The sequence below is a fragment of the Engraulis encrasicolus genome, chromosome 18 (assembly GCF_034702125.1).
Source record: "Engraulis encrasicolus isolate BLACKSEA-1 chromosome 18, IST_EnEncr_1.0, whole genome shotgun sequence".
NCBI lineage: Eukaryota > Metazoa > Chordata > Actinopteri > Clupeiformes > Engraulidae > Engraulis > Engraulis encrasicolus.
This window is the reverse complement of record NC_085874.1, coordinates 39,736,650-39,764,371: the sequence shown is the minus strand read 5'-3', so window position 1 is coordinate 39,764,371 and position 27,722 is coordinate 39,736,650. Positions and strand designations below refer to the sequence as shown.

Sequence of the window (27,722 nt, the reverse complement as noted above, 5' to 3'; positions counted from 1 at the left end):
TTAAATCATGAAGTTAAACATGTATTGCTCTACGAATAGCGAATATGTCACCATCTGTCATTGAACTCCATTGATTTTCATTGTGTTGCTTTCCATGATTACACTGACTCTAATCATACACCTAAGGCCAAAGTTGATTTTCTGCAGAGGTGAGAGTGATTCAGTGATTAAGTATGACACCCAATCTGCGTATTTGAAGTGTTTTGAAGTGACTTATCTGCTCATTTTCACATTATGTTCGATAGGCGACAAAACTTTTGTCTTGTGAAAATCTGCCCTGTCTGTGTTCAATAAAGGGTCAATCTTTCGTTGGTGCATTAAATTTATTTTTGTACATACATTTTCATACGGGAGGGTTGTAGCTTTCATATGAGTGACTTCTGAAGCCAAGTGATTAATTGAAAGTCAGGTTATTAGCTGTTATTCCAAACAGATGGATAGGCGACAACTCTTTTGGAGGCGAGTGTAAATGACAAGAGGTCTCAAGTGGTTACTAATACTTTAAAAAAGTTTCTATGCTTGGAAGCACTATCACTTCATATGTGGTTGTTTTCTGGGCTGATTGGTATCAAAACGTTAAAAGGGCGTATCACGATACTGCCTCCTTGTATCGCGATACAGTATTGTGACTCACAGTATACACAGTATTGTGTATCACGATTTCTCGGTTCAATACAATATCTTTACAGCCATGTTTTTTTATCATACAGTCGTCTTTTAATGTGCTTAAAGGAAATATTCATTCATAAAAATCCATAAAACCACAACACATTTATAAGTGAAAGTTTTACAAGTGAAAGTAGACATTTTCTCGAAATTTCCCTTATATTTCCTTGCAAATTGTGTATGATGCAGATTTTGCATTGTAAGTAAAAAAGTTCTTCGAGTAATTTGAAAATATAACAATATCAGTCACGCGTCACCTAGTTGGTATATTGATATGAAATTAGTACAGGCACAGCTCCATTTGTGTCGTCCTTATCCTGATCCAGTGTTGCCAGATGTACAATAATTATCGTATTTGCACCATCATTTTTTCCATTTTGTCCTCTGTACAAAAAAACAGAATTTACTGCTAAGTGTTTTTCCACGGTCCCAGACTGGGGTGTGCACACTCTACACAGTTTTCAATACAATGATCACCAAATTAATGTCAAGAAGATTTGACAATTTTGTATAGAATTGCAATAAACAGACATGGACAAGAGTGGTATGGTTTTACACTTTGGACAAAGGGAGAGGAAGAGAGGAGAGCTTTTCAGAGAACCAGCTCTGTCTCATAGCGAACCAATCTTGATTCTCACCGGGTTTAGCAAAAGCAAGGAGTTTTTGTTTCATAGTCCACATCATAATGGACAGTTACAAACCACACATGCTTTCTGGTCTCGAGATCCTCAATATTATGTTCAGTCAGCGATCTGAAATATCTTCCTCTGAACTATTGAACTTTCTACAGAGCTCATGACCTTCACAGAGCTGCACAAAAGACATTTTTTTTACTGAAGACAACAACAATTTTAAAAGCGGGGATTTATAATTATCCTTACATCTACATGCAGTAAACAGGAACTAAAACACTACACGATGTGAGAGGGACAGGAGATAAGGCCACTGTTTTTTGGTTCAGTTTATTTGATAACTATTCTGAACGTTAGACAAACATCACACTGCAAAGAATTACTACTTGCACCTTCATGAATAAATCCACATCTGTTTAAATGGAAAGGGAAAAAGGAGAAACAAACGTGCCCTACCTTGATATCGTTGGAAAACACTCTCCGTCTGATGTGGCTGCTGTCGGTTACAGAGTGACCTTTGAACTCCTGCTGTGAAGTATATGGCCATAGAGTTTACGGCACTCCCTTAGAGGAACAGAAGGTGTGCGTGTGTGTGTGATCGCGAGTGATTCGGGTGACTTTACACATAGTGTACATAGTTCAGCCAGGTTTACACTTCTCCTGCACTGAAGTTGACATTATCGGAACTGCACTACCAGAGGGAGAAGGATGTGTGTGTGTGTGTGTGTGTGTCTGTGTGTGTGTGTGTGTGTGTGTGTCTGTGTGTGTGTGTGTGTGTGTGTGTGTGTGTGTGTGTGTGTGTGTGTGTGTGTGTGTGTGTGTGTGTGTGTGTGTGTGTGTGGTTGTTCATAGATCTGTGTTCAAGTCCACACCCAGGACAATAGAGGGCGTGGCGTTTTCCCAACACATACAAACCATTAACATACATGCTTACAGTAAGTGATGAGAAAACATTGAGAGGTATTTTCAAAAAAATTGAGTATGGGTTAACAAAGGCATCCCCATTGCTAAACAGGGAGTGTCTATTCACCCTACAAAAATCAAATGTTCATGTTTCAGTGATGAGAAATAAACAATCACTTTAATACTAACAAATGCATGAGAAAAGGGTTAACTAAGATCACCAAAGCTAAACAGTGAGTATCTATTCATCACATACAAACCAGTAACATACATAAGACATGAGGAATAATTAAGCTAACAAATGATTAAGAAAGAGGTGAACTAATACTTCAACAATCGTACACAGGGAGTGAATTCACCACGCACAAACCTTTAACAAACAATTCTTATTAATTATTAAGCGATAAGTCATAATAAAGAGACAATGGTTAGTGCATGATTGAAAGAGGGTTAACTAGGCATCACCTAAGGATGTCAAACTCAGGCCCGGGGGCCAAATTTGGCCCGCGGAGCAATTTTATTTGGCCCGCGAGATCATTTCAAATGTCTATTATAGTTGGCCCACATACACCATCAATGTATAGCATAATATGACTTGAACATGAAATTTGCTGTGTCACAGGATGTGTAGACACATTTGAACTAACAAATATGATGGGAAACAGTGTATGTGAAATTTAACTATGAGTATGAAGTGTATGCATGCACAATTTTAGTGCATTTTAAAAAATTATTGCGGAGTTCGTTCTAGATTTTGATTTTGGCCCTCAGTCAATTTGAGTTTGACTCTGACCTAAGGTTTAAACATGCTGCACAAGGAGTCATTATTATAAAGTGTTACCAATTGTTGTCAACTTCCAGAGAGGTCACAGCCAACACCTGCCACTGCCCATTAAAGATACTACTGTGGAGAGAGCGAGCACCACACAATGCCTTGGAGTGCACATCAGCAAGGAGCTCTCCTGGACCACCAACACCGCATCACTGGCCAAGAAAGCCCAGCAGTGCCTCTCTACTTCCTGCAAAAACCGAAGCAGCCAGTGCAGCACTACCCATCATGACCATTTACAGAGGTACCATTGAGAGCATCCTCTCCAGCTGCATCACTGTACCGGTAGCCTACTGTATGTGTATGGGGTGGGAGCTACATTTCCTACAGTTGTAACCACCGTGCGTGATATAACATGTGCTAACTGGGAGAGTGCTTAACGTGGTGTAATTGATAGAGGAGCTTGTTCAGCAACCAGAGGGTTGCAGGTTCAAAGCCTGCTCTGCCTGACCTCATTGATGTGTCCTGGAGAAAGGTAGAGGTGCACACATCCAAAAAAATGCAGGTGCAGGACAAAAGGGTCATTTTGCTTTCTTCTTTTCAGCCTAATCGGTCAGATGAAGAATGTGTAGCTCGAGAACGTTCACTTTGGGGGAAAAAAGAAAGAAAAACGCAAAACAGGTAGCCTGATTATCATCGACTTTCAAAACTCTTTGAGACTTGGTCTGACCAAGAGCATAACAATTAAAGTTTCCCTAACGGCATGGTTGAACAGGCCTCTCCCCAGGGCCGTTGGACATGCTCAAAGTTGATTGCTTCCTGACAAAGTGGGAGGGGTTCCCGATTTTTCCGGGGATCAGAAACGATATTTGTATTGCTCCAGGCCTGACTGGAAGTAACAAAAGGTGTTGCGTCACTGGGAAGGCGCGGCCTGGCTACAAAACAGGAGCAAATGTCCAGACATTCAATTTTGTTTCCTGGAGTAAGATCACTAAATCGCTCCTGGTGGCAGCCACTGCAACCAGTGTGTGATTGGGAGCATAAATGGGTGAATGTAAGGTGTAGTGTATTGTGAAGGGTTGTGAGTGCCCAACAGAGTGAAAGTGCTAAATGCAGTCCATTTTCACAACTTTCTCCTGTGTGTGTGTGTGTGTGTGTGTGTGTGTGTGTGTGTGTGTGTGTGTGTGTGTGTGTGTGTGTGTGTGTGTGTGTGTGTGTGTGTGTATGTGTGTGTCTGTGTGTGGGTGTGGGTGTCTGTGTCTGTGTCTGTGTCTGTGTGTGCGTGGAAATCAGGTTTACCTGAATTTCACAATAAAAAGAGAGGAAGAAACAACACAAAGATGCTTCAGTAGCAAGACAGTATGCTGTTCTCACAGTGGGGAATGCAGAAGATCTTGAATGGTGAAGAAATCCAATACTGCTGAAATATTCTAAAAGCTATAAATTATTTGTTATTCAAGTGGCCTATATGACTAATTTGTGAGATGAGACTTTTGGCAAGTTTCCCAGGTTCTTTTTTTTCTTTGCTGTCACTGTGTTTCTTTCTTTCTATTCCTCCTTCTCTGCATCTCTCCATCTCTCCATCCTGTCCTCTCTCATTACCTCCTCTGCTCTCTCTCTACTTCCTGAGGCCCCTCCTTATACTGTCTTTCTTTCTTTCTTTCTTTCTTTCTTTCTTTCTTTCTTTCTTTCTTTCTTTCTTTCTTTCTTTCTTTGTTTGTTTGTTTCTTCCTTAATTTCTGTCTGTCTTTTAATTGTGTTGTGTTCTTTCATTCATGAACAAACTAAACTGAGTTTCGGCTGCCACAGTAACCACAGTGGTTATGCAACTGGCTAGTGTTGCATATATATATAACAATGTTAAATAAAGCAGAGAGAGAAACACCTGACTGGTAGATAGTTTTTTTCTGACTGTGCATGCAGAACGCTGATATGAATCAACTACAGAACACACAGTAAAAATAGACCTTCCAGTGTTATTATAAATGGTGAAATTAGTCCCATTAGTTGAAATTGGCTCCATTTCAGATTACCTTTGGTGACACTCAACCATGTAACATTTTCAAAGTTAACTCTACTCAATATTTTGTAAACAGGGCTCTAAATTAGTTTTAAAATTAGTTTTTCTCTATTGTTAATTGATTGGTACCACACGACCAGCAGGTGGAGCTTTCGGAGGGGAAAACGAGCAGTTTCATGGGCTGGCCAGAGATGCCGACTGGATCTATAGGTTGTCTCAGAGCCGTCTAAAAGAGTTGTGTCAACCGGGTACCAGGAAGTCGGTTGATGTTGTGATTCACGTAGATTCAAATATTTCTAAAACAGCAACTTTCTGTTCACTGGAGACTACCACAGAACCATTACATACCAAATGAAGATTAAGTACAAATGAATTACATTTACCTTTACCACATTTTCTGTGTTGTACGGCCACCTCCCAGAACTAAGTAACTACTTCTATTAGCTACTGATAAAAATCTACTAGCTAAAGTCAATGGTGATTTACGTGTAAAGCGCTCCATGAGGCTCCATGACAGCAGGCATTGCTGGGGAAAGATTGGACCATTGAGGTCTATGGGAGTGACGTAACTTTCTTAATAGACGGCTCTGGGTTGTGTAGGCTAATCTGTTTCTGTCAGCTCCTGCCCCCAAACCACGCCCCCCCTCTCCCCAAAACCCAACTCCACCCCAACTCCTTGCGCTACTTTTCAACGCTTGCGCTACTTTACTGGCAATGAGGGAATGCCATCAAACTAGGATACCAGACATAGATAAGATCACTTGTGGCCCACATCACCTGGGGATATGTGATGTAATTGTTGAGCCCCTGTGCACACCCCACCACACCCCCCTGCACACCCCCTGCAGTGTTTTCTACGCTACTTTGCTTTGAGGGAAGAGAAGAGAATGCCATCAGACAAGGCCAGACGTGGCCTTCCTGTGACCGGTTTTGTACGAGATTTGGTGCAATCTGGGTCAATTGCATGACCTGGAATGTGACAGACAGTGGAATGGGTAAGCCGCGTCTCTCTGACACCCCCAGCTGTCAATTTCCACCCCTCCTTTCTAATTAAAAGGCACAAAAGCTGCCACAGCACAGCTTTTCATATTTGAGATACTGCATTGAGTCTGGGGAAGACGGGGCTATCTGAATGTAGCCTTGCGAGCCATCCTATGTACTTCCACCAAAGGATTGGCTCCACTACGGTAGTCTGGCCTTGCTCTTCTGTGGAGTGTCCAGATCAGTGGGATTTTGATTTCGCAACACCCCCCATCTAATCTAATCAGAAAACAGCCAATAAGCGAATAAGCGCCCCACGTGGGGGAGAAAGGGGGAGGACGCTCGTGACGATGATGAAAACGTCTGCGTCAATGGCTCTGGTCTGCGCTATGTCGTTGTTCAGTAACTGTCAGCGATTGGGTGAGAGCTGTCCAATCATTTCAAACTTTAACTGAGTGCAAACTTCCTGCTTCCTGCAATCGCGTCAGATCACACAACTTCCAGACCATAAATACGAAATGAAATGGTAGTATTATGGGATGGTCAGGACCAGGCTACTATGAATGGCCTTTAATGGGAAGAATGAGTTGACAGACTCAAGTGATTAAAATACGATTCCCTTTGAAAAAAAAGAGAAGTTTGTAGCATCTATTTGCGGATGGGTCTGCTGACTGAGCTATTGACTCTGCTGAAAAACTCAACTAGGCCATAACAACATTGCTATGACATCCCTGAGAGTCAATTACGATTACGTCCATTATGATTACTGATTATGGTTTAGTTATGGCTGTTTTGGTGACCATACGGTAACAAAGGCTGTGTGCTAATGGATTACCCTTTAGCCCTTGTGTTGTGTTCGGGTCATTTTTGACCCGTTTTCAAGTTTTAGTGTGAAAAAAACACACTTTCCTTTATTTTCTTGGAATAAGGCTTCATCTAATCCTCAATCACAATCATTTCAACACAAAAAAATATGTTTTATCATTTTAGTAAATTTTAAAGGTCAAAAAAAAAAAGTTACATCTGTGATGTTCGGGTCAAAATTGACCCGGTATAGATTTTTGGTTGTTGTATGCATTTCTGAAAAGCTGTTGGTTGCCCTTTGTCTTCAGTTTGGTGATTTATGGTGAGGAAAATATATTTCTTGCCTGAAAAAAATGCCATCTTTTTGATTTTACAAATCCAATATGGCCGCCGGACAGTCCCATACACTACAATACGTCATATCTCCTGTTGTGAAAGGACTACAGATGTATTTCTGGTGTCTACTCATGTTTTCATGGTCAGGGAATCCATTTCTGCATTATATAATGAGATTTTTTGCACATTTGTTTGCAAAATACATTTTTGCACATTATTTTTTTTTTCTTCCAAAAAACGTATCAAAAAGGCATAATGGCACCCAAACATGTAGAACTGGTCTTATACTTTCCATAAAGTTGATGTGGCAATGACATAATGGTCCATGCTCATGGCATAGGGGATTCCGGTGAATAGTGTGACTTTTTTCATGTTCATTGAGGTGTTCATTTCCAATATCTTTGCATTAGATTGGCGGAATAGCTGTGACTCTGACAGAATTGTTATTTTGTATATTTACCACACTAAAATCATATAAATGTTGAAAAAGACCAAGTCAACATATTTAAACCTTGATTTTATGCACTGAAAAACTAATTTAGTTGCTATTTGGTCTTTATCCTGCTATAAATCTCTTTGGGTTGGTTTGGACCCGAACACCACAAATGCCACTATTGATGATATTTTTTAATATTAGAGAAAAACTAATAAAATAAAATTGGGGGTTGTTGTACTCTCATATCAGCTGTAATACATGGACAACATAATCAATAATTGTATCACTTTAGGAGGTGTTAATGGTAAATTATGCAGTTTTTGATAGTTTTGGTCATCAAAAACGATTTGCATAATGTAAGATAAAAGACCTGTAAAGTCAAAAAGATGAATACATAAAGTAATATTTCCATGGATATGAATACATACCAAGTTAGCCATGAGATGAAAAACAATATTTGATGATAACTAATGTTTTTAGGTATTTTATGGCTGACTTTTCTTTATCACGGGTCAAAAATGACCCGAACACCACAGGTGTATGCAGCTTATGAACACAACACAAGGGTTAAGATTTCCCAAGTCAGTGAGGTTTGTTCATCTGAAGACGAAGAGAGTGGAGGGATTTTTATGTCTTTGAAGGTTCTCTTTCATTCAGGCATTGTTAAAAGTGCACTGTGTAGGATGTGGCCAGAGTAGGTATTGCAACTATGCTGCTCACTGAAATTGGACTGTCTACTGCCGAATTTGATCTTTTCAAGAATATTTACTAAATAATTAACTAATATTTACTGGTATGATCAAAATAAAGTACGTTTTTCCAGCTAAAAATGTCAATTTTTGGAAATTAAAAATGGCAGACCATGGAGAAGATGCCCCTTTTCATGTATGAAAAGTGCAATTTTCTCAGTAATAATGAATACTTAGAAAATTTGATGGTGGTGGTAAATATTCATTAAAAAGGTAGCATTTGTGAATGGGCAGCATGGATTCTGGAAATAAACAACTAAAAATGAGTGCACCTTTAATCCAAAATCCTTCCACTCGTCAGTTCTGCTCGCCAACATTAAACCAGAAATAATGATTATATCATTATTATCATTATATTATTATGATCAACCTGAGACACACACACACACACACACACACACACACACACACACACACACACACACACACACACACACACACACACACACACACACACACACACACACACACACACACGTACTTGGCCTAGATACTCTACACTGACTGTCTGGTTCTTGCTCGTTTGAAGAACGACAGGTAAAGGTGGTGCTACGGTAGGACTGTAAATTCCATTTGATTTGATTGACAGAGTTAAGACTTCTAGATCATCTCCTCCTCCACTCCTGACATGTATAATGTAAAGGCCACCTCGCAGAATAATAGACATAATGTCTTGCACTGATAGGCACTCTAGGTGTAATGTATGTATACTGTCTATGTCTAATTGTCTATGTCCACACCTAGAGTCTAGAGTCTACCTATGTCTGTCTGCATGGGGAAGTAAGAAACGTAATTTCAATTCTTTGTATGACCAGCGCATGTAATGAAATTGACAATAAAACCCACTTGACTTGACATAATAGAGAATAATACAGAACAACAAGTGCAGTTGCAAAGAAAAGATACAGTGTTCATTTCATATAAGCTTTTATTGATTCACCCTATGCTATGTTGAATGACCGGTGCAAAAAATTTGCATTAGGGTCAAAGACGTGCAAAATGGCATTGTCATTCAGCGTAACGGATGCCTTCTGCTGACTGTAACTGTAATAAACATGACTCTTTTTTATTTATTGTTACAGGGAATTCATGAAAGCCTCGGCTGTCATCCATTCACTTGAAACAATTTAAAAATCCTGCTTTTTGCTGTTACAGTTGGCGGAAGGTGTCCGTGACACTGAATGACAAAGACGTCTTTGACCCATTAGGAGAGAGAGAGAGAGAGAGAGAGAGAGAGAGAGAGAGAGAGAGAGAGAGAGAGAGAGAGAGAGAGAGAGAGAGAGAGAGAGAGAGAGAGAGACTATTCACACTTTTGTTTTGTCTTGCTATTTCTAAGCAATGCTTTGGCAACACTGTATCTTCACAGTCATGCCAATAAAGCACCATTTGAATTTGAGAATTTGTCTCTCTGTGTCTCTGTCTGTGTCTCTCTGTGTCTATGTCTCTCTTGGTAACACTTTATTTTAGGGATACATCTATTAGCACTAATACATACAATATTAATGCCTGTGTAAGTAGCTTGTAAGGCATGTACTAAGCAAAATAAGACAGTTGTTAAGCATGTATTCACAAATGTCTTGTTCATGCCCAATTAGGGATTTATTACTAATATAACCTTAGTAAGGACCAGTAAGCCTATATTTCTACTTATTAGTAAGTAGTAAGTGGCAGAATTCAATGTGTATAAGCTCCCGACACACTGTGTGAACAAACCCTGAACAGTGTGAAAACAGATGCGGAATAAGGGTCCCTATTCTAAAGTGATGCATTGGTCAGCCCAGATGGCTCAGGACCTCCGCACTACCAAAGTCCCCCTCGTTACCTAGGGCCCCCACACCACCCAGGCCCGCGCTACCTAGCCCCCCCAATTCAGAAAGTGTAAGGGTATGTTAAATAATTACTATTTATTCAACTGAGTCATCTAGTTTCCTCTTTTACGCAACTATGTACATAAGGTAGCAGGAACCTATATTTAGCAAGGATTGAACGTACACTTGTCGATGGCGGTGGGTTGGTGAGACGTAATTTTTTTCAAGTACCACTGAGTTTAAATTGTAAAAACCCCAAAAATAAATGCAGAACATTAGAATAATAGTTTTGAAGCAAAACTAATCTATTCTTTTGTGATAATTAAGTTAATGTTTGAGAACATTAGCTTCAAGAAGTGCAGTGCATGATGGGTACGCAATCTAGGCCAACAGACAACCTACCCAGCTCTGAGCCTACGTCCTTAGCTCCTCCCCTCACTCGTGAAATTTAGATGCTATCCAAACAATTTGCCATGTACGTAACAACAGAAATATTATCATTGCTGCATTGGCCATGCATTGCATTTCTGACTAAGGGCGTACCCATCATGCACTGCACTTCTTGGAGCTAAGTTTCTCAAACATTAACTTATTTATCACAAAGGAATAGCTTAGTTTCGCTTCCAAACTATTACTCATCGTTATATTCTGCATTTATTGTAGGGTTTTTACAATTAAAACTAATTGGTGTATGAAAAAAATGACATCTCACCACCCACCGTCATTGAGAAGTTTACGTCCAATCCTTGCTATATAATGCTTCCAATCACTCAATAATACATTGAATAGAGTAAGTGAGATCAATGTATTTGATGAGACTACTACAGATTTGGGAAAGTTCTTACACTTTGCTTCCTGAGGGCGGGGTGTGGGTAGAGTGGGGGCCCTTGGTAGTGTGGGGGCCCTAGGTAGTGCGGGGGCCCTAAGCCATCTGGGCTGAGCAATGCGTCACTTTAGAATAGGGACCTTTATTCCACATCTGTTTTCACACTGTTCAGGGTTTGTTCACACAATGTACCAGGAGCTTATACACATTGTATTCTGGCCCTTACTGCTTACTCATAAATAGAAATCTAGGTCTACTAGGTCCTTACTAAGGTTATATTGGTAATAAATCCCTAATTGGGCATGAACAAGACATTTGTGAATACATGCTTAACAACTGTCTTATTTTGCTTAGTACATGCCTTACAAGTTACTTACACAGGCATTAATATTGTATGTATTAGTGCTAATAGATGTATCCCTAAAATAAAGTGTTACCTCTCTCTTTGTGTGTCTGTGTCTCTCTTTGTGTCTCTGTTTGTGTCTCTCTTTGTGTGTCTGTCTGCGTCTGTTTCTGTGTCTGTGTGTGTCTGTGTGTCTGTCTCTGTGTCTGTATCTGTCTGTCTGTCTGTGTCTGCCTCGGTTACATGACACTATTCAGACATGCTGCTATTTAGACATTGATGTCTATTGTCTGAATACCGGCACTTTTCCCACCGAAATCTGACATTTCTGTGGTTTGTGCTACGTTGCTTAGGTTTATTTCAGTTAAGGGAGAGTGCATAGAGTTACCCTAGCCCTATCCCTAACCCTAACCCTATGGCATATTTGGTGTCTGAATAGTGGTATGTCTGAATAGCGCTTGCCCCCCGTTTGCCTCTGTGTCTCTGTATCTGTGTATCTATCTGTCTGTGTCTCTGTATCTGTGTCTCTGTGAGCTCAGTCCCAAATAATTTCAAAGATAAATTCAGTGTTAGTGAAACTCTCTTTCTTGTGCTTTTACATGATGGGGTGACCCACAAGCTCCCTCCATCCTCTTCAGCGTGTAGGGTCAGCCAGCACCATCAGACCTCAGCCCACACACCACTGACGTATACATTACATTTTTACATTATTTTGCATTTAGCTGACGCTTTCATTTATTCCATTCAACGGTTTTGAAGAATCCACGATTGATCTGTTATGATTCTCCCGCCCTAAATGCCTATGCCTATGGGCAGTCATGGGTGAGCGGTTAGGGCGTCAGACTTGCATCCCAGAGGTTGCCGGTTCGACTCCCGACCCGCCAGGTTGGTGGGGGGAGTAATCAACCAGTGCTCTCCCCCATCCTCCTCCATGACTGAGGTACCCTGAGCATGGTACCGTCCCCCCGCACTGCTCCCCATGGGGCGCCACTGAGGGCTGCCCCCTTGCACGGGTGAGGCATAAAATGCAATTTTGTTGTGTGCAGTGTGCAGTGTTCACTTGTGTGCTGTGGAGTGCTGTGTCACAATGACAATGGGAGTTGGAGTTTCCCAATGGGCTTTCACTTTCACTTTCACTAAATGTCCGCATTCGTTCCTTAGCAACGCTGAGAACCAGCGCTGATTGGACGGTGGTTGCATTTGACTGTCAATCAAAAGAATTATTTTCAAAAATCTAACTGTCAATCAAGTCAACTTACAAAGCTCATTGGTCATTTAAACAATTTAAATAGCTCTCTGAAATGAAGGGTCAACCCGAAAAAACATTTGGCTTGTTCGAAACTGACGGGAAACTACTGTGAGACTCTGCAAGAATAGTCAAGGAAATGCATTGGCTCAAGTCTCAGACAAATGGGAATTGGCGATTTCCTTCAGGTTTACGGGTAGCCCCATCCCCCACAGTTGCTTCACTTCAGAATAGAACCTAAGGTATCCCCTATTCAGTATCAATAGAGGGAACCATTCTTAGTATCAATGGGCCACACATACTGTATGGTGCTGGGGGGAACATGCCACAAACCAGAAAGACAAGACCCAGTGCATGGTTAACTGCAATCCTGTGGCCAAGTGTAGCATGCTGTTACTGTGTGCATGCACAAAGCTGTCATTTGACTTGGGCTAATATATAACATGTGGCAGTGAGGTGACTTGCAACAATTGAGATGATTGACACACCAGGTGCAGAGAACAGAGTTTATTGCAAGGAAGGGAAAGTGCATTAGTTTAAGTTGTGTCTGTCTGTGAGAGCTTTGTATAGATAAATAAATGAAAGCGGAGTGATCAAGAAAAAAGAGATGAATAGAAACGTGATAAATTAAAAATGAAGTAACTAAAGAGTAGAGTATCTAAAGAGGTAGTGATCACTCCCTCTCTCTCTCTCTCTCTCTCTCTCTCTCTCTCTCTCTCTCTCTCTCTCTCTCTCTCTCTCTCTCACACTCACTCTCTCTCTCTCCCCCGCTTTCGCACGCACCCTGTCAGGACACATACTACTGTAAATTAACTTTTGGGCTAAACCAGAAGCTTCACAAGAAAGCTGGGGGTTTCAGGAACCTGAAATTCCAGCCAAGAGTGAGTAAAATGAACCTGCTTCTCACGCAGATGGATGCCCCTCCATCAGAATGCAGCCTTGATCAGGGCCAATGCACAGGCTAGATATGGCTGCAGCCTAGGGGCCCCCACCTACCAGGGGGCTCCATATTGGTGAAAAGTGAAAAAAATGCAGAATTATGATAAGATGTCTCACTGAGCAAGTCATCTGTTCTGTTGAGTACAGTTGGTAGAAATTATATCCTTAATTCCTAGCTCGGAATTATGACACTGTCTATGTAAATTTGAAATGAAATTTGCTTTCCATGGGGGCCCACAGCAACCTGTAGCCTAGGGGCCCCGGGCCATCTTAATCCGGCCCTGGCCTTGCTACACCATTGGCTGTCCTGCATGGCTCCAGGACTAACCTATGAGGTAGCTGACCTTAGAGCAGCTATGTGTGTGTGAGATGCTTACACCGATACTTTGATAAGCCCAGCTGATGGCGCCGCATGGATAGACCTGCTGGACAGGTGCTGAGGTGCTTCTTGAAGATGGGAGGAACAGCGAGACTACACCTGCAGCCATGCCCCCTCATCCCTGGGGGAGGAGGTACGTTGGTCTGCTACAAACTTCAGGTTATATAGAGGCAAGAAGTTGACAAGTCGTCCTTCCAGTGTATGAAGGATTTGACTCTCTCCAAAGGTAAGAGCAGGTGTATGAAATTCGACTGACCAGCATTGAGACTAAATACGATTGCAACTCTGAACTGGCAATTAAAAAAAAAAACTATAGGATTTATTTATCACATTGTTGCCAGTGCTTGGAAGAGCTGTTCTTGTTGCATTTTAATGATTTCAGATATTTTGGATCACTTGCAATTCCTTCTTGAATACAAATCACTGGTTCTAAAAAAATGTAAAAACATGTCAAGTAACGTAAGAACGAATAGACTATTTTTGTTGTTCTTGAAAAAATTGAAATATGGGGAGGTTGATCCAATGTATTGCTGCACAGCCAAGACCATCTATGATTAGGCTATATACCTCTATACGTTTGGTTTGAACAACTTATTTTCTTTCAAGTCAAGTCAAGTCAAGTCAAGTCAAGTCAAAAAATTAAAAATAAAATTAAAAATTAAAACTTGTTTTAGCCACATTGTCAAGAATCAGTGAAATACTCAATTTGTTATGATGTGTGACTGACGTAACTGCTCTCCTTTGTACCACTCTGCTATATGTTTCTGTATACCTTTTATATGTCTTTTTTTGTAGATGGGAGACTTGGGTGTGATTTGTGTACTTGCCTGTTTTCTCCCTGTTGCTTTGGGCGCCTCTGGGGGTACGTTAACCTTTCCTGGATCTTCATTGATTCATGAATTGGCATTGTGTTGTTATAATAATAATAATAATAATAATAATAATAATAATAATAATAATAATAATAATGTCAATGATAATAATGATGATATGAATAAGACTACAAATAAGAACATAATAATAATGATAACAATGATGTGAATAAAAAAGGCAACAAAATAATGAACATGTAAATAAAATCAATTTCTATGTCTTGCAGAGTTCTGCTACCACCTACCAAGCTGCAGTAAGTGATTGCTTTGCTGTTTCTGTCATTGTGTGCTCAACAAGACGAAAGATCGGTAACATTTTATTTGAACCAGGTGTCATGCGTATGACATGATGGGGGCATAACATTGTCATAATACTGTCATAAACATGTCATAAACATTATGTTCATGTCATAAACATTTAAATACGGTTATCATTATGTGACATTCGGTTTTTAGTAAAGACATCCCCAAAAACGTATTTTTTTCATGACCATAAAGTGTTAATGACATTGACATAATGTTTATGACTCCATGACTATATGTCACGACACCGTTTTGACACTGGTTTCACACTCGTCATAGCATGCATACGACAACCGAAAGATCAACAGAAAGACATGTATTGTTCATGTTTTAATGTGTGTTTTTAATATGTGTTAGTTTGAAAGCCCCCTCCCATGGACCAAAGATGCAAATTAGCTTTTTTCAAGCTAATTTTGGTACTGGAAGTTTCAGAAAGGGGGGAGAACACTTTTACAATAGCTGTCATTGAACTTGTTCATGACCATAGACCTTTCAATGTTGTTGTAAAAAAAATCTTTATCATGAGTGGACAATAAGGATGTGGGTAACATAATTGAAATATTGTAATCTATTCTAGATCAATACGTTATGATAATCTGTTAACATAGCACAAATGTAGCCTACGCAGTTACGTTAAATTAGCACAAGTGTACGTATGCTACATATGTATGTACTCACTTAATAATAATACTAATAATAATACTTTCGTTTTATATAGCGCCTTTCAAAACACCCAAGGACGCTTCACAGAGTGTTGTGTTGGAAAGTGTGAGTGTGTGTGCGCGTCAGTGTGTGAGCGTGTGTGTGAAAGCATGTAAGTGAAAGTGCTTGTGGAACTAGCAGCCATAAGCCTCCATGTGTCTTAAGGTGTTGCTTAAACATGGCCACACCTTACGTATACGTATAGGGAGGTACATAATGCACCTTTTGCTCATACACGCACACACACACACACACACACACACACACACACACACACACACACACACACACACACACACACACACACACACACACACACACACACACACACACACACATGCACATACAGCATCACAAGATGGTCTGGCTTATTGCCATCATAATGCTCACTCATTCCTCTGTCTTCTACACCCTGAGGGGTTTATTTTTTAGAGTCGAGTCAGCTTAGTTAATTGCCCTCTAGTGCAGTAACTACATATTTTTTCAAAATACAGTTTAATCTGAAAATACTCTTCATATCACCTCCTTTGTCTTGTCACAAAGCCTAATGGTCCAAATGTGCCCCTTTATAGAGCGACATTGTTATGTCAAATTCACAGTAACTACATCCAACCTAATACCAAGGCTTTGAAGGCATTTTTCTCAGTTTCGATGGTGGCGTAGTTACTGCACTTTGCCTTTGTAGGGCAATAATACCTCATGGACTTGTAAGTCGAGCAGGTCTCTCTCAACAGGTTGCTTTACTTTTTTGTAATACGTTGGCTCAACATATTTTTTTTCATCTAGCGTAATCAAGCCTAATTCTCCTTTCTTCCCCCTCTCTCCAAGCAACAATATGTAGGCTACTGTGTTTTAATTTTGTTTTACCTGTCCAGGGACTGCAGATGGAAATGAGCTATATAGCTATAATCTGGCACAAGCCATCTTTTTTTACTTCTGTAAACAATGTCTTTTGTGCATGGTCCCTGCTGAACTAAACCAAATAAATTAAACTAACCTAAACTACCCCCCACCAACCAGATGATGCTCAGTGGCCCACCCTCTTCCCCGACTACTGCGATAAGAGCCGGCAGTCTCCTATCGACATCGTCAGCACGAGTGCTGTGGAGGATTCCGGCCTGGGGGCATTCACCCTCAGCGGCTACGATGACACCACCGCCATGTCCAAGATCACGAACAGCAAAGGCAAAACAGGTAACTTGACTTGACATTACAGACAGATAATGGTGTACTCAAACTGTAAGACTGAATAGCACATTGCACTTTGGATACTGCATTTACTGCTTTTAAGTTGAGTTTTTTGTCAACCTGTCTTCTTGTCCTAGGGGGAGGGTGGTTGTTGTGTTTGTCTATTGTGTTTTTGTCTATTGTAATGTCTTCGTAATTGTATCAGATGCACTGAAAATGAAAATGGCACAGAACAATTTTCCAATAAACAATAAACAATCTATCTATCTATCTATCTATCTATCTATCTATCTATCTATCTATCTATCTATCTATCTATCTATCTATCTATCTATCTATCTATCTATCTATCTATCTATCTATCTATCTATCTATCTATCTATCTATCTAAAGCAGAGTAGTCCCTGTGCTGGTGATGTGCAGTAAAAGTGATCCAAGTAAAGGAAGGATGAATCACAGCACACTGGTCCTCCTTGCTGGTAGTTTATTTGGCAGCTTATTCTGAACCTGATGAAGCAACAGTGAAACGCAATGTTCACCAAGTAAACGTTCATGAAGAGCAGGCTTCACTCAACAAGTTTTTCTTCTTTTGACAATGCTGACCAAAATATTGTAAAACGGAGAAGTGAGAAAAGGTCGCGCCCTGCATAGATTCTTTTCTATGATCACACAGACACGTTTTGGCGTGCTGCCTTCCTAAGTTAAAACCAAAAAAGGATGGACTGATCCTTTGAAGAACATTACAAATTTTGTCTTCTTCTAACTATGACCTTTCTTTCTTTCTTTCTTTCTTTCTTTCTTTCTTTCTTTCTTTCTTTCTTTCTTTCTTTCTTTTCTTTCTTTCTTTCTTTCTTTCTGCCCTTGTAGTGAAGGTTGACCTCAACTCAGGTAAGGCCAGTATGAGTGGCGGTGGCCTGTCTGAGAGCTATGACGCGCTGCAGTTTCATCTCCACTGGGGCAACGGGAGTGAGGTCGGAGGCTCGGAGCACACAGTGGACGGGAAGAGATTTCCCATGGAGGTAGAGAAGTAGGAGTCACACACACACACACACACACAGACATGCACGCGTGCGAGCACACACACACACACACACACACACACACACACAGACGCGCGCACACAGACACACACACACACACACACACACAGGAAGCGATTTCCCATGGAGGTACAGTAGTAGGCTACTCGGAGTCACACACACACACACACACACACACACACACACACACACACACACACACACACACACACACACACACACACACACACATGCACGGGTGCGCACACACACACACACACACACACACACACACACACACACACACACACACACAGACGCGCGCACACAGACACACACACACACTCACACACACAGGAAGCGATTTCCCATGGAGGTACAGTAGTAGGCTACTCGGAGTCACACACACACGCACACACACACACACACACCACACAGACGCATGCACACATACACATACGCATACACATACGCATATTACACCTCCCCTTGAGTTAAATAGTTGAGTTTTACCTTTCTCCTGTACTGTCAACCGTTCTCTGAGTATGGTGGTACAAGTTTTACCTCCATGCTAGCAGTTACAGTTTTTATCAATTGGTTTGGCTAATTTCTTGAAACTGAGATGACATTCTTATAACCATTGGGTCATTTGGCCAAACATTCTTACACTTCTGCACAACAGTTCAGATAACTATCAAAATGTCATATACCTCCCAAAACAGCTCATTCTTGCATCAGCACTAAACCTTCTCCCACATAAATAGTCAGTACCATAAAAATGGCATAGATCGTTCTGAATTGCTTTGGCTCATTTGCATTCATGTAGTCCTTCTGTCAAAATAAACTGGATGGTTCAGCATAACTGCATGGATCCTCATCACTTACTCATATCACTCCAAAAATAGTTTACCCGTGTGTCAAAACTTCCTTAATTCCTAAATTCCTTCCCCACATATATCATCAGTACCCCCATAATACATTGTCCCTTTGCCATTGTGTGAGCACTGTCAAGTCAAAATGGTTAGATGTTTTGTCTACGTTCAGCTAAGAGATTTCGACTCTGTATAAAAATGAAAAAGTGAGTGAAACCACTGAAGTTTGACAACACAAACAATTTACCAAGGGCATTTATCAGTAACTTTCCTTAATGTAAATTCACATGCAGAAAGTAATGCCCATATATTACAGGTTTCTCATTGGTTTGGCTCATTTCTAAAAACAGAGATAACATTCTCAATATGGACAAATCCCAAAGCAGCAATTGTTCAAACCAAAATGTCGTTTGAAAAAATGTCAAGAAATCAGCCAAATAAAAGAGGAAACTGTAGTACACATGGTTGTAAAATTATGGTCTACAAACTAGTAAAGTTACAATATCATCTCGCCTGTTGAACACTGTCATGAATTTACTATTTAATGAAATTCTCAAAATATTATGTCCTTGACAGTTTTGACAATTATGTAGACTACTTTGCATGATAACTTGCACAATGAAATCATGCTGACATGTTTTGGAGAGAGCAACCATTACACTGAGAATTGTCTAATTCGTTTAGATAAGCAAGATCAATTTATTTGGAAAATGTGCTAAATGTATGCTTAAAGTGTCAACTGTAGGGTACTTGTACATATCCATCTGCAGAGATGTACTAAACATTTGAGACATGTACAAAACATTTGATATTTGATGAAAGCAATGAAAAATGACATTCTGTTGTGGGAAATTGTAAGTTGGTTTGGGGATTTGTCCGTGTTATTTTGAGAATGTCATCTCAGTTTCGAGAAATTAGCTAAACCAATCGAGAAAAACTGTAACATTGACTATGAGACCAGCTGGCGGCTAACTGGTCTCATAGGACTCAATGTTAACTGCTAACTTGGAGGTAAACTTTGCACTGCCGTACTTGGAGAATGGTTAAAAGTACAGGAGAAAGGTAAAACCCAAGCATGTAACTCAGGGGGAGGTTTAATATGAGCTTATTTCTAAAAATGGGACTGTATCACTTTAACCTTCTTTTCTTTCATATGTTTGTTGCATATCCCTCTAGCTGCATATCGTGCATGTCAAGGGGTCACTGAATTTGAATACCACTCTGGCTGTGGCTGATGGCACAGGACTGGCTGTTCTTGGCTTCTTCATTGAGGTAATTAAGCCCTAACAACACGACACCGTAGCCCCTTAATGCACGCAGTACCTCCTGTGGCACGCTGTAATAGACATTGAAAGTTAACAACTATAGTACTACACTACTATGACAGTGCACAGGGCCTTTAGTTATACATTACGACTTGGTCATTGCCATTCTGGTAACAGCTAATTTATAAAGCCGTGTCTTAAGGGGTTAATTAAAAAAAAAAATCAGCAAGCACCTATATAATTTTGTTACACTGTTCATTTATTGTCTCAGCACTGTATGTAGTGTGTAGACACGGCTGCCTACAAAAATCAAGTACAAACACACCCAAACAGTTTATGATTGAGTCTGAAAAATAAAGTGAGGAAAAGGTGATGTACGTATCTGTGTCTATTCAAGCATTGCCTACGTTGTCATAGGTGGACTCAAGCACAACGGATGAACCAGCAGGCTGGCTGAGTCTTGCCTCTCAACTTCAGAAGATTACGCTTAAAGGTAAGAGAATGGAGGCGGGTTAATCTCTCTCTCTCGTCAGGGCTTCAGACACTCCACACTAAAGGTCTGTCTAGACTCCTCCTTCAGTTGCAGGACACGTACTGTCAGCAGGGGGACAACGAATAATTCAGCCTGGTAGAAAATACGCTGCAAGGGGTCGTTTCAGCTCTAAAGAGAGGTGGGGCGTGGTGGTTGTTTGGGTTTGTGATCTGCCGCCACCCCCCACTGGCAGTAGGCCTGCGTGTCCTGCAACTGAAAGAGGAGTTTGAACTAGGCTTGAGACAAGAAGCATATCCAACACCTGGATGATGCAAATGCAAATTCTTACAAATCAAGAGTTGCCGTGGCCAACCTGTAGGGTACTCGCCTGCCGTGCAGCCGACCTGTAGGGTAATCGCCTGCCGTGCGGCCAACCTGTAGGGTACTCGCCTGCCGTGCAGCCAACCTGTAGGGTACTCGCCTGCCGTGCAGCCGACCTGNAGGGTAATCGCCTGCCGTGCGGCCAACCTGTAGGGTACTCGCCTGCCGTGCAGCCAACCTGTAGGGTACTCGCCTGCCGTGCGGCCAACCCCGGGTCCCCGGGTCCTTGGCTGACCCCTCCCCATCTCTCTCCCCATTCGCTGCCTGTCCACCTCTCAAACTGTCCTATCATCAATGAAGTCGTAAAAGACCAAAAGAAATTATCAAAGAGTGTGTCAGACGTGGCCTGTTTTCCCAGACAAACAAGTGGCACCAGTTTCAGTTTCTTATTTTCTTTACCATTGCCTGGCTTTTCTTTTCTCACAGAACCCGCTTTTTGACATTTTGGTATCTATGCAAAGATGTGTTTGCCCCAAAGCGTTCTAGGTATCGATAAATGAAACTGCTTTCACACACGAACCAGTTATGCTTTGTGTTAAAGTGTCTTATTGACTTATTCACAAGTGCCGATTTAAGAATTGTGTGCACAAGAAAAATTCAAATGTCATCCTGTGTTATTTGAATCAGTTTCCTCAATTTCGTACATTTGAATAATTATTTTTTGTCTTGGCATACAGATGAGTCTGTGAGCTTCTCCGGTATCTCCTTGAACGATCTCATCACCGGGGTCGACCTGACGAAGTACTATAGATACCTGGGCTCTCTAACTACACCTGCCTGCAATGAGGCGGTAGTTTGGACCGTATTCAAGGAGCCTGTCAAAGTCAGCAAAAATTTGGTAAGTCTATATTTCAGAAATAAATGAATAAAGCTCTCATATGATTTCTTTTAGATTTTTGAATCACCTCACTTAATCTGTTACTTAAGACTCTTTGCAATGCTGTACCGCTATTGTGAAGTAGCTAAACTCTTTCAGCAAACAGGGAGTATAATCACTAGCGATCCCCACTGGATGCAAGGGTTAATTAATGAATCTCTTGGTTTCAGATTGACCTGTTCAGCAACTCGGTGCGCATCGGGGACACCACCGCTTCCGAACTCATGACTAACGTGTTCCGAAATGTGCAATCACTCAATGGCAGACAAGTCTCTCAAAGTCCAACCTCATCCCCAGTCATCGGTAATACATTTCAATTTCACTATATTTCTGTCTGTGAAGGCATTGTATGTGCTCTTTTTAAATTTCATTTCATAACACAAACTTAATATTTATTATTGCTATTATAATAAATAATTATATTCATGTGATTCCTATGTGTTTGTTTGACATATATATTTAACTTTACCTCCTCACATCTTTTACAGAGTACTGCTACCACGATTCATCCTGTCGTAAGTGAAATTTACGTTTTGATTCATCATTATAAAACACTGATATTATAACAGTATGAAACAAGGTGTCGAGCCAAATAGCCTTTTTTTCCACTGGAGTTAATGCAACCCCATGCAACCCCATGTCAGTCTTGATGCCCCATTTTGAGGGAATGTAATTATTGCACTCTGTCACATGGCAACATTCCAAAACAAATACACTTTGGACGTGTTTTATGAAAATGATTCGTTTTAGTGGGCGTTGTTCAAACATACAGTTTGTACCTGCCATACCAATGTGACAGTGACACACATCATAAACGCTAACCTACAGACACTGCCAGGCAGGAAGCTGAGGTGCAACAGCACGGCAACTAGCTATTATCCTTTACATAAATGAACCGGCTACACCAGACATACAAACACAAATTACATATGAGCACCGCACTCGGCAGGGGAATAAGAGAAATAGGCCAGTCTTCCTTATCGTCTCTGTAAACCGATTGTCACCAAAATGATAGAACCCAGGTCTTCTTCTATTCTATCATTTATTTGAGACTATTATGCCATTATATTGTAGATGTTCTTTTTATTATTTTTATTGGCGGGCCCTTCTGCACTATACAGCAGGGGTGAAATGGGCAGACCTAGATTTGCAAACCTGCACACAAACTCAACACATAAAACTTTCATCTGTGTGGCATATGGTATTTAACAATAAAATTCAATTCATGGGCAAAGGCCCCTTATCCACCTCTAAACGAGTGGTTCTCAACCTTTTTTCTTGAAGGTGCACTGTGTAATATTTTTAGTAGCTTATTTCCAGAATTCAACTTATTTAACTGATTAATTGCAGTGAAATTATTAAACTCTTCTAAAACCAAGAGGGCTTCGCAAACTACCATGGATGCTTAGCGACGCCCTTGGGGGGTCCTGACCCCACAGATTAGGAACTTCAGCTCTAACCTACATTGCAGTTTACATATGAGCTCAGGTTGCACTACCCGTAACCAATACCCTGTATATCAAAGCCTTTGTCTGCATACCTCTTGTCAAAGAGGAATTTCAGTAACTCAAGTCAGATGATGCTGCCTGCGTGTGATCCAAGATCAAAGATTAGATCATTTCTCAAACCTGCGTCTTGGGATTATGTCACCAAAATTGCAATAACCCAGTCTTAATCTGTTATTTAAGGCTCTTTGTAATGTCATAGCAATAATGTTGTTACGATCTAGTTAGTGTTGTCAGCAAAAAGTGAATGGGTAATCTGCACAATGAGGCTACACATGCTGTTCTCACCCGTCTTTTGCTCCTGAATCACAGATGCCCCGGTATGGCCAACAGTCTTTGCGGCCTACTGCAATGGAAATCGCCAGTCGCCCGTGGACATTGTCAGCAACGACACTGTGCTAGATTTGAATCTGGAGAAGTTCACCTTTTCTGGCTTCGACAACACAGCAGCCATGTCCAAAATCAAGAACACTGGCAAAACAGGTAACTTGCTACACCTTTGCAATGGACACCCTACGTCAGGGGTGTCAAACTCAAATTGACTGAGGGCCAAAATCAAAATATGGAACGAAGTCACGGGCCGCACTCAACAATTGTTTTCAAAAATGTACTACAATTGTGCATGCATGCACGTCATACTCATAGTTAAATTTCACATACAGTATTTCCCATCATATTTGTCTGTTCAAATGTGTCTGCACATCCTGTGATACAGCAAATGTCATGTTCAGGTTGTGTTACGCTGTACATTAATGGTGTATGGGACAACTGTAATACACATTTGAAATGATTTTGCGGGCCCATAGATTGTATATTACTAATATGGTGATATACATTCTATGCGCAGGCCGAATAAAATGGCTCCGCGGGCCAAATTTGGTCCTCGGGCCTGAGTTTGACATCCCTGCCCTACATCCTTCTGTGATGAAGGAAACAACTAGCATCCATTGCAAATCATCCTCTCTCATTTACGTAATTCAATGATGATTGTGTGATGATTGTATAGGGGCACTTATTCTCCCTAATACTGTATATATCTCCCTCTCTCTCTCTCTCTCTCTCTCTCTCTCTCTCTCTCTCTCTCTCTCTTTTAGTAAAGGTTGAGTTTAACAGTGGGTTGCTGAGTGTGAGTGGTGGTAACCTGTCTGAAACCTACGACACCTTGCAGTTCCATATTCATTGGGGCAACACCAGCGCTGTTCCCGGGTCTGAGCACACCGTGGATGGCAAGCAGTATCCTATGGAGGTATAGACTTTACCCTCACGTAAAATCAATACCTAATATTCAAGTGCAATTTCAATATGTTGAGGTCTTCATTTATACGGCGGGCATTGGAAATTAGCCAAGGCTGTAAATGCTATGATGCTATTCTGTTGGGTTTGTAGGCCTATAGCCTAAATTATGTGTACCTGTCCTTATCAAATAAACATGGGGTCAGATGATGTTGTTTGCCAGTCGCGGTAACTGGCTTAGCCAACCAAATGCAACAAGCTAATACTCAATGAACTAGCTATGTTATGCTGAGTCCCAAATCATAAGTATTTGCTTTCTCTACCAAACCTCTACATGTAGCTTAACTCTCCCCAAATGTTGTATTATTGAACTACCCAAACGACCAAAGGAGCAGTTTCCCCTGTTCATTAGGCCTACTGCTACTAAATGGGCTATTAGTGGTGTGCATTGGCACTGCCCTCACGATTCGATTCCGATTCGGGAGGTAGCGATTCGATTCGGTTCGATTCGATTCAATTCTATGACGCATTGCAATGCATTATATTTCTACTGAAAGCAAAGCAAATGTTTCATCAGTCATGATGAGGCAATACAAGTAGTCAGATACTGAGCAACATTTTATTGCCTGTTTTCTGTATCAGTCTTGCAGTTTTCAAGGCTTTGAAGTACTTTTATTTAATTTAACATTAATTTGGTCCTGAAATATCCACGGAAGTTGGCCTAATTGAAACTTTGCTGCATCGATTCTGGCACTTGCCGCATTGAATTGAATTGTCCATGCCCCGCATTGCATTGCATCGCCGAATCGATTATTGTTGTATTATTGTGTACACCACTAGTATTTGTAAGCTATCTGTAATGGTCTAGCATGTCCTTACCTGACTTACACATGGTGTGTTTGACATGCTCTATCCCTGAAAAACTTGTAAAATCCCAATTCTCTACTTTAAAGAACTTGTCATGACTGATTCTAATGTCATATTTTCTTCTCTCTTAGTTGCACATTGTGAATGCCAAGAGTTCACTGGGTGGAAATGTAACCAGCATCGTGCAGGATGGTACTGGCCTGGCCGCCCTAGGCTTTTTCATTGAGGTATTGTGTGCAATACTGTTTTAAGTAATTAGTGTAAAACTGAAAGGGCCGAAACGCGTCTGTGTAATAAAGAAACCTATGCATGGTGTGACCTTTTTTCATTTTTCAGTTTTACAATATTTTGGTCTGCACCCTTAAAAGGAAGAGAAAAACTGTTGGGTGACTCCTGCTCCTTATGAAGTAAGGAGCAGGACTAAATCCTTAAGTAATTAGTGTGCAATAATGTACTGTTAAACTACCTAGTACCCCTTCAGCTATTGTTGAAAAAAAAAACCCTGCCTGATGTAAGAAGGTGAAATACAGGTTATGGCAAGATATATGAGGTATATGTTGTAAGCGACAGGACCACATTTTTGAGTTGACGTAAAGACGGTTTATACAGGTCTAACCTGATGCTTGTTCGGGAAAGAGATGGGATTTACCTACTGTATGTCTTGATGTCTTTTAATACTGTAGGTGGATTCAAACTCAACTGACGAGCCAGCTAGCTGGAAGACCCTTACGTCACATCTGCCCACTATCACCGAAAAGAGTAAGGCTGTGCTTTCCATTGCCAAGGCATACACACAGTCTCAATTAATATTTTCTCCATTTTATAATATGACAGATCAGTACAATTGCATACCTACAGCATAAATGTGTATGGCTGTGAATATGATATTTGATGGGTGTGTGAGGTTTGAGATTTGCATGTATTTGGGTGTGTGGTTGGGATATGTAGATGTGTGTTAGAGGTTTTTGAGGGTTTTTTCTAATATCTTTTAGCTTAATTATTTGTTTAATTATCTGCTGAATTTCATTGCACTTGTTACAACGACAAATAAAAATGTGCTATATACTCAATAGCGTTGTTCCCTTCTCCACGTACAGATTCCTACACAAATATCACGGGCATCTCCATGAATGACCTCATCAATGGAGTCGACCTGACCAAGTACTTCAGATATCTGGGCTCTCTTACCACTCCTGACTGCAATGAGGCGGTAGTTTGGACCGTTTTTGAAGAACCCATCAAAGTCAGCAAAAATCTGGTATGTCGACATTTGCCCACCGTCTGCAAATCCAAATAAAATATTTTACATTTTGAACCCCATGAAGCAGAAAAAAGTTTGGTAAGCATTAGTCTAACATGCCTATGAATATTTGTTTATCTGATTTGCCCCTCCCCCACAGGTCGACCTCTTTAGCACGACTGTGCTGATTGACAAATCCGGCTCACCATTGGCGGTCAACACCTTCCGCCCCGTGCAGGCTCTCAACGATCGAACGGTCTTCCGCTCTGCTGCCGAGTCTACTGCCAGAATCTCACTGCCTCTGCTACTGGCAGCACTGTATGCCCTCCTCCGTCTGGCGTAGGAGCCTGGAAGACTTTTTTCGTAAAGTGCGCTCCACTCCCAATTGCTTTTGTCAAGGTCTTCGGTTGCGAGCCGCTCTCTCTGGGGTGATGCTTATATTTTATTTTAGTGGGTTAGCATGAGACAGACAGATGTTTCGGCTTCAGCCTTCTTCAGAGTCTTGGCCGAAACGTCTTTCTGTCATGCTAACCCACTGAAATAAAATACAAGAATCACACCAGAGAGTGCGGCTTTTCTACCAAATAGGAGTTTGGAAGACGACATCATGTAATGCCCCGCTCCTAACAAGATGATTGGCTGGGATAGGTTAACAGGCTCTTGGTGAAAATGAAGGTGGATTAAGAATTCATTCACAGCGATCTGAAGTGAAAGTACAAATCTACTTTGCTTGTGCACTGTCTCAAAGAAGTAATAGTATTTCTACCAGGCTTGTACAAAATTCCGAATTGAATGAATTTGAATTCAAAGTAATGCCATAATATGAACACTAGGTGGTGGTGTTCTATGTACTTTCAAGGGGTGGTGTAGCTTAAATTCAAAGAAATTCAAGGTAATGACACCACCTTAGTGTTCGTATTATGGCTTTACTTTGAATTCAAATTCATTCAATTCGGAATTTCGTACAAGCCTGATTTCTATGTTTGCTTTTTGTTTTTTTGTTTTTTAAGACATAAATACAATGCTTGAAATCCAATTTAGGGGAATACATTACTGTAGGAAGTCAAAAAAATACAAGACTAACTGTAA

At 40.8% G+C, this 27,722-nt stretch overlaps 1 protein-coding gene across 1 annotated transcript; it reads left to right on the top strand.

The window, feature by feature from the left end:
• The first annotated feature begins 13,870 nt into the window (after positions 1 to 13,870).
• LOC134468234 (uncharacterized) lies at positions 13,871 to 26,976 on the top strand. The gene is made up of 14 exons (XM_063222176.1): positions 13,871 to 13,970; positions 14,937 to 14,963; positions 16,735 to 16,908; positions 17,770 to 17,921; positions 19,970 to 20,065; positions 20,476 to 20,551; positions 21,589 to 21,749; positions 21,959 to 22,091; positions 23,606 to 23,776; positions 24,388 to 24,539; positions 25,525 to 25,620; positions 26,077 to 26,152; positions 26,491 to 26,651; positions 26,794 to 26,976. The coding sequence occupies exons 1-14, from the start codon at positions 13,871 to 13,873 to the stop codon at positions 26,974 to 26,976; spliced, it is 1,758 nt and encodes a 585-aa protein (XP_063078246.1).
• Positions 26,977 to 27,722: the final 746 nt, after the last annotated feature.